We start from the raw sequence: 12,183 nt of genomic DNA, 5'->3' as shown, positions 1-12,183 counted from the left end.
ATTCGCCACCGTTGTCCCTTGGCTTTGTTTACCAAGCCCAGCAAATTATTTCCAAGTGAACATTTTTATTTTTACATATGCTGGGCAGAACTATGTTGTCTTGTTTGCTTTAGTGAAGGGCCCCTGCAGGTATTTGTTGCCTCGGATTCGCCTTGACACATTTCGCTTTTACCATAGCAAATTGCTTCATGCTAGGGCACATGGGAGGCTGCAGTTTATTTTGCTTATCTGTTTTCCCCGACAATATTTCTTGCCACGCCCACCCACAGCCATACAGATTGTTGTCAGTTCGTGGCTGAAATTTTCAATTAGGTTTTATGACACATTCCGTCCGCTGCCATCGATGCAGTTAACCCGCAGACCCTCCCCTTTCGCATTTCGCATTTCGCATTTTGTGTGCCACCCATTTAGTCGGAATGGGCCAAGCAGCCCAAATTTGCATACCAATTAAGTTTATTATATATTTACTTTAACTTTCATTAGGCCACTTGGCGATGTGCGGTCCTATTTTTGCGGATTGTTTTGGTAAATTGAAATAAGTGAAAACAAAGCTTAATTAGGTTGTCAAAAGGTCTCTCATGAGTAACTTTACTATTTTAAAACTTTTATAATTTAACCTTAAACGTTTTCTCTTTGAACAAGTATGGAAATATTGGCACTTTCAAATTAGTTTTTAAAATACATTGAGCTGGGTGCAATGTGTTAACGTTCCAGAAAAAAACATGAGAAATACAAATTTATTTAATTTTTTTTTAAATATTTATGTTTAACGATATATTTTTTTAAGGAATAAATAAAAAACATTTTTATTTGTTCACTGTAAACTTAAGTCTCAGACTAGGCTACATGAGGGGTGTCAGCAATAGCTGCGGGAAAAAAAATAACATATTTAGTGTTTCATTAACCAAAAAAATGTTGTCGTAAATATTTAATAGAACAAAATAACTTTTAAATAAATAAAATATAAACTTTGAATTATTTCTCTACCGAACTTAAACTACAAATGAATTAAATAAATAATGTTTGAAAACTCGGTGTATCTTAAGCGTAATTTATGTTTTAGTGGCAATGGAAACGGACTATTTAAATTTGTTGTGGCTTTTTTAATTTTTATGCTTTCAATCTTTGGCGTTTTCATTCCAATACGTTCTGCTGATAGAAAAAAATCAAATTATAATACAATAAATTTACCAAATAATTTATGTTGCTGACAACAAAATCAGCCTCAGCCATAAATAATCCGGAATTTTCGTTTGGCGTATAAAATAAAGGCAAACGGAAAAAACGCAAAATGTAGCCAAATCGAAAAGCCACAAACCCTAAAATAATAATGAACATAAAAGTATCGTAAAAAACAAACTCATATTGGCTTTATCAAAGGCAAAGGAGCCCATAAATGGGAGGGTCGTAAAAGTACTTTAAGGCGAGCAGCACACATGGCGTATGAGTTATATTTCGCAATTAAATGCTAACTCGTTTTCCAAGGGCTGCAGCCATGATCAGAGAAACAGAAAGATGTAGGGGAGATGAGGGGACGCAGTTCACTGACTCGGTAAGCTGGGAAAATACCTTAAAAAGCTAAAAGTGAAAGCTTAACAAAATTGAGAAAAAACCACACAAAAAGTCCAGCAAAAGAGGAAATGCGGCGAAAACTTTTGTGGCTACGTGACTGGGAGTTTGGATGCTCGCCCAGGGGCTGGGACGGAAACGGGATGTAACAGGCTAGGCTAATCCCTGGCTAACGCCCCATCACCGGTGGAATGAGAAAGGACTTTGACCAAAGGCTGGCAAAAGGTCGAGTTAATCTACGGTTATGCCACACTGCAAATTGTGGCCGACAGGAAAAACAAAAAAAAAAAGAATGTCGGATAGGGATAGAACTTTTACATGAAATACATTTGTGTGTGAATCATTCGGCCGTCTCAATGCAGCCATTGTCAAGCATTCCAAATGAATAACTTTGAAACTCGAACAATGTATCCGAACTTCTAGTCAAAATATCTGTGTCCTCGCCAGGGACTGCCTTCAGTTTAGCCAATTTATATTTTTGCCACCCACTGAGATTAATTAAAGTCTAAGCATTTCCACTTGTTATCCTGACGATGATTTGACTGTGCCCACTATGAGATTGATGACATTTTCATTCACTTGGCACTCGCTGTCAATTCCTCAGTGGATGACATCGCCAGGCTCCACTCGTGTAATTGACTAATGAGACAAAGTTCAGGGTTCAGCAAATGTTTTGTGCCATTGGATGACTTTTTGGCATTTCTGGACACTAAGCCATTTAATGAGAACTTGTGGTTTGTGCTTGTTTGCGGTAGATCAACACGTACGATAAGCATGCTAATTTTGTTTGCCATGGAAACTACTGGTTTGAAATATTTTAAAAAAGATTTATAGGTGTATAAAAAAATTGTATTTTTTTTTTTAATTATTGGCCATAGAAACAGCCCATTTCAAATATTTTTAAAATTATTTATAGGTGTGTATTTAAATCTTAATTTTATTTTAATTATTTATTTATTTAGCATAGAAAATTTCAGGAAACTCTAGCAGTTTGTTATTTAACAATTAATTAATAGAACAAAATTTAATAAAGTTGAAAAAGTTTGGCTTGTAAAACTTATTCTAGCTAATCTTGCTTTTATTTTACCCAAACGGTTTTCCTTGGTTAACTTATTATTCCAGTGGCAAAACTGCTCAAAAAGACAAAATATATAATCCAATCTTCTTTTTGGGAAAACATTTCAACTTTTGCCTTAACTTCTGCCCCAAGCATTTGTGGTTGACATTTGTCGTGGTCATCAAAAAAAAAAAAAATGTTAATGCTTATTTTTATCTGATAAGTGATGACGGTTGCGGACGAGACAAAAATTACTTTGAGTGCCCAGACTTACTTGATTGTTGGTTGTTTGTTTGTTTGTTTGTTTGTGCTAAATGTATTACACAGACAACTTATCACGCTGTATTAACCCAAACCAAAAATATATATCCGCTGGACCTTTTCCTGATTTGTTGTTGGCCTTTGGACACACACTCTCTCAACAGGGGGCATCGTTTGTTTGCACATTATTTGTCTTTTATATAGTGAAGATTTTTCTCGTCGACTCCACTTCGCAATTGCCAAGTTTTTTTTCTTGCAGCTGAGTCACCGGCAGTTAAGTGATTTCTTTTGCCTTTTTTTTCTTTTCGTTTGGCGACATTTTATGCAGGAATTTCGTTTAGTGGATGCAACTTTAATGTAATAGAAATTGAATAATCTATAAACTTAAAAGTCAGTTTCGGTTAGCAACTTTAGTATACAAATGTTCAACCAGTTGAAAAAGTTTTTCTTAACTTTTCCTTATGCTGGCCAAAAGTTTTCCTTTGAATATGGAATAACAATATGTGAATGTATGCAAAGCCCGTTGTTAAGACTTTAGCAGACAATATCTATTGGATTCGAAGAACAAACCTGTTTGACTTGCAAATTTTAAGCTTTTTTTAGACAGGTGTGAAAGCGACTGTGGTTCTTGGATAACTTTTCTGCTCATATCAAAATGCAAACAGAGAAGACGGCAAAGCAGAGCAGAAATAAAAATTCAATTTCCCGACCGCAAAAAAGTTTAACTTTTCTCTGCACCCACAAATCAATTTTCAACTTGGCAGCACGATGGCCAAAAACAAAAAATAAATGAAAAAGGGAAAAGCAAAACTCTTTTATGGATGCTGGCCAAAAATTAGTGAAAAGTGTTATATAGAAAACAAAATAAATTCAAATTAAAGTAAATGTGTTTAAAGCTGGTTGATAAGAGAAAGTGATACAGTTTTGTGATAGTGAAAGTATATAGGTTGTTATAAATTCGTTTATCTGTAATTCGCTTTAATTTTTTTTGGTCAAATTTTGTTGAATTAAAATTTAAAATGTCATAAAAATCTCTGTTACCCCTAAGTAACGAATCGATTTCCTTTTATGTATCAAACGGACGTGGAGAAACCTTTTAAGTTTATAAGAAAACTTTTCCTACCTTATAGATTCTTATCTTAATGTTTCCAAACATCTTTGTCACAAAATTATTATACAACTTTACTAGGAATTTATATTGTTGTATAAATACTTAATAGACTTGCTATCTTTTGTAAACCCCGTGACCTTTTTTTCTACAGCATTTGAATGCCCGAAAAGGTCATGTTTTGTGCAAAAATTGAGTTCAAAGCGCTACTGATGAGGGTAAGATACTGCTGACATCTTTTGGCCAGTTTGTGAGAAGGGAGAAATATTCGTTTCACATGCAAATAGTGTGAAGGGGGTCCGTTTAAAGACTAGATCACACAAGCTCATTTCTATGGTCTTAGGAAAAATGTCAACCAAGGATTATCCGCTCTTGAAAAGCGGTAACACCTTCGCTTTAAGGGAATTTTTTCTCGGTAAAGTGCTTTAACTGGATACCCAAATGACGACATATGTTATGCGCTCATGTCTGGGCTTTGCTTTGTTTTACCCCCCTTTTAATTTATGGCTAACACATGCTAGGCTAACACATTTTTTATTGTGTCCGCTCCCCAAACAGCCTCCCAAGAACAATTCCCGCATGTTTACATACGTTCTGTTTGTCGGCCATTTTGAAAGACATTTCCTTTTCGGCCCCAACAATAAATGTTCTCAGTGGTGATATAAAGAGGCAGGAACTATTGTCACATGTTTCACTTTTTGTGTGCCGTTTTCCCTTTCATCCTGACTCGGGGTGAGAAAGTTCATTAATTGATAAGGCGGAAAATTTGCTCATGTGCGTCGGAAATCAGACCAGGGAATTGTTCTGGGGTCAGCTCCAGTTAATAAAAACCAAAGTCTATTTTCAGCCATTTATTATGTATGTGCATATATATTGTTATGCAGGAAAAGAAAGTTTCATTACTAAAGGTGTAACTACTATTTTAATAATGGGAAGTGCGAAGTATATTTGATGGGTGTATAGGTGTATTTTTAAGAGACCTTCGTTTTAGAATTTTTAGTTTTTTTTTATTTCAATCATGACTAGTTTTAATTTTAAATAGGAACTTTTTTCATCTAAATTTTCAACATTCATTAAAGTATTAAATATTAAATCATGCCACTTAATACGCAATGTATTTAAAATTATGATTTAATATTTAATTTAAATATTAGGTATAAAATGCAATAGTCAGATATTTATTTTAACTATTCCATTTTTTTATCAGTGCACAATTTAATTTGTCTTTTTCGATTTCTAAAATAAAAAGTATTTAGTAAGTCTCTGAAGTAAATAAAAAAATGTTTTAAGTCTTAAAATAAGATAAATTATACAGGATAAGAACACTATTATTTTGAAGGCCTCGTGTGACTGCTAGAAATCTATTATCTTTGTCAATATACTGAAATTTCATCGTTTTTTTCGTTTTGTATTTGGCTGTCACCCAAAAAGTATGCTTAACGAAACACATTTGTAATCATGACCTTGCAAGTGTCGCCCAAACATTTCTCCCCCCCAAAAATCCGTATCCCTTGATATTGCTTGACTTCAGGCCATTTAATGTCTTAGTTATGTGAAACTTTAGCTGGCAAATCGCGTGCACCACTTAAGTTTTGGTTAAGAAAAAGTGGGCGTGGCATCCAGTTTAGCACTCTTTACATTTGTTAATTGTGGCACTTAGTCAGGCAAGTTATTGTGTAGCATGCAAATGGCCGTCGGGACTCTTTCAACACACTTAAGTCAGCAAATTCTTTAAATATTTGTTGTGCCCAAAACATAAAACTCAAGTAGCCGAAAAGAGTACAGTAAAGTGTTTGTTTATATTGCATAAAATGGGCAAAAACATAATTTCGCAGTAAAAGCAACGGCAGAAGCCCCGAAAATGGGAGCGTCCCGAAGGCAGTCGACAAAAATTTAATTTAGTTCATTCCTCGTTCGCGTCATCTGGCAAAACTGCAGCTTTTTGTTTTGGGGTGCGTATGGGTGTGTCTCCTTTTGAAATTTATTTTTCATTATGCTGATGAGAAGCGCTATTCGCCACGCCCCAAACTCATTTAAGCTTCAAAGGGGTCTGTGAATGAAATTATTTTGGGGACACATAATGAAAAAAATTGGATTAATTACAAAGACTACGGATAGAAAATAAAGTTAATGCAAGAAAAACCTTTCGTTACTCAAAAACTTCATCTTTTTCTTGTTTGTATATCTTTAAGCCAAAAGTTTTTATTATTTCTTTTTTTTATTTTAATAAAAGTAATTTTACTTGCCTTGTTTGTGATTTTTGAGGGATGCTACAGAAAAATGTATTATATTCATCAATTTCATTTAAAATTGACATATTTCCATATTTTATTTGTATGAATTAAATTAGCGTTCAAATATATATGTCAAAACAGTTTTTGTTGATGTTGTGTTTGTAAAGCTTTGCGTACAAATATATATTTTTTATTATATAATTAAATTAATCAAGCAAATACTTTTGTGCGTAATATATTTACGTGATGAACAATACTTAAAATACATATTTTTTTAGCATTAAAAATCAGAACTATTAAAACCAATTGAGTCAATTAGTTTCCACTGGTAAAATTAAAATTTGGGTAATGTAAAAAATTTGAAAAATTCTGGTTACCGATTGAAAAATCTCCCTATAAGATTTTCAAGTATTTTGATTGAATGGCTGCCTGATTGGTATTTGAACCTTAAACTTTGCAAATTTTTGCGTGCTGCATGTCTACTGCAGTCAATTAAGCAGCATGCGAGTGTGAGATAGAGGAAAGGTCGCTGGGTCGGCAATTTATCACTGTCACTTAGTTCCAGAAAATAGCGATGTGGCTGAAGACGAGAGCGGGATCGAACGATAAAGAGCGAGACAGTCAATTGTTTGGGCTGATTGTGCTTAATGAAGTGTCGGATATGTCATGAGCGCAGACAATAAACAAGCCTTCGCGTAAAGAGTCTGCACTATTCGTTCCGCAGTGTACGTTCGGTGCAGATGCCTTTGCTGCTTTTCTGAGATACAAAATGTGCCCGGGAAAAGTGAAAAGTGCCAGTGACAGTGGGCCAACGTGCCAGTGCATAAGCCAAAGCCAAAGCCAAATTATGTAGGCCAAGATCTCACAGACCTGGCCCGAATCGAACACACATATCCCGAACTGTCCCCCTGCCGAAGGAAATGAGCCAGAAGCTCCAAGTGAGCTACACCGCTTTGGGCATGTCGGACGATAATCAAACCTGCAGCTATTCGATGCAATCGGGGGCATCCCCGCCCCCCTCCCACAACCACCGCCTGCAGCGCAATGTCAACTTCAACGAGGACCTCAACGACCTGGCCGGCTACCCCCCGCAGCAGCTGCCCCCCGCCCCTGCGGTCCGGCGCTTCTCCAAGTCCATTTTCCAGCGACCGCGCTCCATGTCCGTTTGGAGTGACATCAGTCGCAGCAGTATGCGTCTGGATGAAAGGTGAGTGACGGGCCGGAATTGGGGTTTCTAGTTACTCGTACACTGGAGAAAATTAAATACCTTAAATCGGTTTAAGTTAAGCAATAACAACAGAGAAAGATAGCTTAAGCAGGCATAAGTTGCATAATTTACATCATTTATTTGGCAAGTTTCATTGGCAGCCAAATTATCCTCCTGTTTGTTATTATTAAAAAACAACGTGTTCTTAAGTAAACATACTTTAAAAACTCTAGGATTTAATAGTTCAATGCTTATTATACTGTTTAGAATATTTATTTTATATGAAGACAGATTTATATTACTGCTTTGCAGACTTCTTAGTTTTTATATCTTTGACGTCTTGTTTTTTATCAATTGGTCCGCTTCAAGGTAAGAAAACGATAAATTGTTATTTTGAGTTGATACAGTTTTTTTTGTTACACGGTACTCGTTCTGATTAAAAGCCTAAGCACAAAAAAATCAGTCTTGATTTTAAACAGAGTTAAATCAAAAATTTGCATTAAGTTATGCATTCTTTGACAATTGTTGAAGATATGCTTTATAATATTTTGTAAAAGTAAAGATTTTAACATTTACACACCGATTCTCATTGATACATTCTTCTATGCATATACTTAAAAAAAAAACACAAGTTATGCCGAATTTTCTGTTTACTGTTTGTAGGATAGTTACATGACATAATCCGAACTCGATCTCCGATACCTTTAATAAAGTTGCATCGAAGTTCCTTTAACGTAAGGGATTTCCGTGCATTGCTAGATCGACTTAAAATATAATACTTTCAGCAAGAAACCACAAATCGGATAGGTTTAGTATTTGACATAGAAATGTCTTTGGATGGCAATTCAAAAAACAAAGTTTTTTTTATATATATAAATATATATTGTAGTAGCTATGATATTTTCTCTGTATAAACCAAAGGTTTCTGGTATGGTTTCCAGTTGTTGTTGTACGCCCGCTTTTATATGTTTTCAGTATTCTTAGGCTGATTGCGTGCGCGCTGAAATCTACATAAATATTTGCTTTTATGCGCCTTAAGGCCTGACAAAAGAGAATATTCCTTGTGCGTTTTCTGTAAGGATACGTGACACACAACGATGTGTTATAAGCCCCATCTGATTACAGCTAATCTGTCAAGGACGTATATAAAATCAATATAAAGTACGTATTGATTTTATAAGAAGACGTGTTTTTAAAAAAATATCACAATGTTTTATTTGAATCTTATTACCATGGATTGGCCCAATTGATAATTTGAGTATATTTTGTCGAATATAATTTAAAAATCACCCAAATCTGGCTTACAAAAAAGATGACTGTATTGTAGATTGTGGTTTCTTATAAATTATTAAAAGGTTTTGGTTGTTTTAATAAATTAAATTCAATTTTCCTTAGGAACACAAAGTTTATTTAAAATTCAAATTGTCGATTATAAAATTGTGTTTGCATATTTTCTCTTAAGTGCCATCTAAGCTGATGTCAAAGTATTTTTTTATTAGATTATTCCATTTAAGCAAACAATTGGTTCCCACAAACTTCACAAAAATACGCAAGTTAAGTGTGAACACCATGTGCCAGTGCCATTGAATTCGGCTCTTAAATATTTGGGAATAGCTTAAATCAACTTTGACACCCACGCAAAATCGTTTATGCTTGCGAGGACAGCCTCGAGGATATATTAGTTTAGTTTCAGCACTTTGACTTTTATTATCCTTTTATCCAGTGCTATCTGTGATTATTGTGTTCTCCCCCAAAAGGGCTATAATGAGATCTAGATATTGGGGTTGAAATGAGCTCCAGACACTATAGGCGTTTGTGCTTAGTCGAAAATAATGATAAAAGATGGCCAAAGCTATCAAGCCTAGGACTTGAAGTTGGTATCCATAATTCATTCAAGCAACAAATGTTAAATTTTGTGGCCAGCTTATTTGCTATTCAATGTGCTTGAGTTTGGTTGGCAGGATGTAGCACGTGGCTGCCGGCCGGAAATTTGCCTCTGAAATTTTTGAATGAAATATGAGTGGTACAATGGTGTGGGCCGAGTCAACAAGTCTGGAGGCCCGTGAGTTTGCTGGGCAAACTTCTGTGGCTTTTTCCTGCAGCTCAGCCATTTTACGTCATCAGCCTGTATGTGCCAATTAGAGTAAATAACTCAATTATGCTTGGTCTTGACTTCCTTGCGGTGTGTAGATCGGCACCTCCTTGATTGGTGATTATACCGATAGGTGCCTGCCATCCTGGCAATTGGCTTGTCAGTGAGTGGGTGAGTTGCAATCTCAGTCACCAGCGATAACCATTAATTAAGCCCGGACTCACAATGGATTCTACCCTATTTAATGGCTGAGCGCGTAATTGAAATGAATGATTATCGCCCGGCTAAAGTAAAATGGGGGAGTGGAATGCTAGATAGAGTTAACAGCTCTTTAATGGTGTTTCGTGGCTGAGATCTCAACTATGCTCTACTTCTGACCAAGTCTCTGCTGTATCGTTTAAGCCACTTTATTGCATTAAGCACACAACGCTTTACCTCTTTAGAAAAAAATCCTATAACAATGGCCCATAAAAGTCCAGACAGAAACGCCACCAGCACCGGCTCATATATCAAGAGCTATTAAAGAACATTAAGAGCTTTAGTTTCTAGCCACACCCACTAAACGGTCGTCTACACAGGGAAAAATAAGAATATTTGCAACAAAACTTCGTTAAGTAACAGATATCATCACCTAAAACCATTTTAATGAAAAAAATGTTTCAAATATATTACAAATATTAAACGTCATTTAAAATTAACCCTAGCTTGTTTTTGAGACCTTATAATTTTATTGAATTTAACTGAATCTTTAACTGCGTTGGTTATCAAAATACTAAACTACAAAACAACAACGTATTAAGATAACATTATTGTGAAAGGATATTTGTTTCCAGTATAAACTGATTTTAATAAATTTTTATCTCCTCTTTTTCAGGTGAGTAAAAGTGTCTAAATTAACGCAAGATTTTCGCCCTTGTCTGCGGTAAGTATACGATAAATACGATATGTGGGTGGAAAATAGACTTTATCATGTGTAAACTTGGCTGCTTGTGTGGGAGGCGCACAAGAAGTTGCTCCTTGACGAGAACGCTATTAATAATGTTTTATCTGGGAAAGAACACCGTTGTCTTTGTTTGTTGTTCCATGGCAAATTCCTCGAAGGAATTTGTGAAATTTGCAAATGACTTCTCGCATACCGAAGTGGTCTTTGCTTTTGTCGGCCGCATTTCATTTTACCCTCGCAAACACATAAAACATTCATAAAAAATGCCGCAAATCATCACGGATGAAGGACGAACCTCCCCCTAGGGTCCTGCAGGTGTAGATCTCGTGTGCTTCGCGCATCCTGGCGGGCATTTCGTTATGCCTGCCATGCGTCGAGTGTTATGTTTAATGTTTTCGCATTGTTTATGTTATGTTTATGCTCTGCCCCGTGGAGTGCCTCCTAATTGTGTTTTACGTGCGCGTTTGAATACCTCGCAGTTGTACTGCTCTGGGATATATGTTGTCAATCCCGAAATATTTAACAATCAGTAGGAGTGGTAATCTATGTCAGTCCAATGTCTAACGATTCGTTTGCAATTAGCGGCTTAATCTTCTCAGCCGGTGGGCTCCTTGCCCTTGTGGGCAAAGACAGCAAATGAAGCGATTTTCTGAAGAAAATTGTGTGTTTCTGTGACGAAAATACTGAAATCATAAAAGAGAACAGCACGAGGACAATATCAACTTACGTACGACAGTATTTTAATACAGTACATAAATACAGAAGATAATGAATATATTTTCTGAAATGTATTTAAAATATGTAGATTTTAATTTTTTTGCTAAATCGCTGGAGTTTTTAATGACATTCTTATATAAATAAAAAAAAGTGCTTTGATAAATGGTTCATTTCTTTTTAGAATAAAACCATAGAAGGAGTACCAAATTTTTTTCATAAAAATTACAGTTTCCTAACTTTTGTTTTGTTGGTAAGCTTTAGCTTGTAAATTAATTCTTTAATATATAATATATTTAACACTAGATCAACAGGTATTTTTTAGGCGAATTATTATTTATTATGTCAGTATGCAGTCTTCTTGGTTAAAAAAGAAAAGCGTACAACTGCGAGGAAAGGTTTTATTATTTTTACTTTTAAAGATCCTTGAACATACCAAGCTTTCTTATTTTATTGCTAGTGAATATTGCGACAAAAATGAATAATATATTCGAATCCACAGTTCATAAGATTATAAAGCAGACAAATTCCGTTGGCATGAATTTATGGACTTATCCATTTGAAAAACTAGTTCGCATTGCAAGCAAACTCAATAAATCGTGAACGGGTTTGCCTTGCTCAACAACTTAATAACATTTTCCAAGCACACTCCGTCGGAAAGCCCCTCTCAACCCCGTTAAACTATTCGCTATTCATAACCACAAGGATAAAACCATTCAACTGCATTGCTCTTTAGATGGTTAAAGTGTTTTTTGCAGCATACTTTCCGGCGGGCGTCATTGCGCCCGTTACGTATACGCCTCGTTGCGTCATAAGATTTAATTAAAAAATTAATGCAACAAGTCCTAACAATGGGAAATTTACGCATTAACTAGATTTCAAAATTAATTTTCCACATTTAGACTGTGCGTGTGCTAAATTCATTAATCTGAAATCAACAGGAAGCCAACAGAGGCGGCCAACATTAGCGGCCACGACAATTTGCTTTCACTGAAATT

The 12,183-nt window shown here is 35.4% G+C and overlaps 1 protein-coding gene across 9 annotated transcripts in view; it reads left to right on the top strand.

Annotated features, from left to right (window-relative positions):
• LOC108140328 (potassium channel subfamily T member 2) overlaps window positions 1-12,183 on the top strand; it is a 124,049-nt gene that overhangs the window by 48,029 nt on the left and 63,837 nt on the right. For 3 of the 9 annotated variants that reach the window (XM_041707758.1, XM_041707759.1, XM_041707765.1), the window contains exon 1: window positions 6,500-7,436. The exons of 1 other annotated variant lie outside the window; for it this stretch is intronic. In XM_041707758.1, coding sequence (XP_041563692.1) covers window positions 7,150-7,436 — 287 coding nt within the window. In that variant the 5' untranslated portion in view covers window positions 6,500-7,149. Of the gene's footprint in view, window positions 1-6,493; window positions 7,437-12,183 lie in introns of those variants that run through there. 5 more of the 9 variants (XM_041707755.1, XM_041707766.1, XM_041707767.1 and 2 more) reach the window with 5 other exon arrangements.

This window comes from Drosophila elegans, unplaced genomic scaffold (genome assembly GCF_018152505.1).
Source record: "Drosophila elegans isolate 14027-0461.03 unplaced genomic scaffold, ASM1815250v1 contig_183, whole genome shotgun sequence".
NCBI classification, from domain to species: domain Eukaryota; kingdom Metazoa; phylum Arthropoda; class Insecta; order Diptera; family Drosophilidae; genus Drosophila; species Drosophila elegans.
This window is presented reverse-complemented; position numbering and strand designations above follow the sequence as displayed.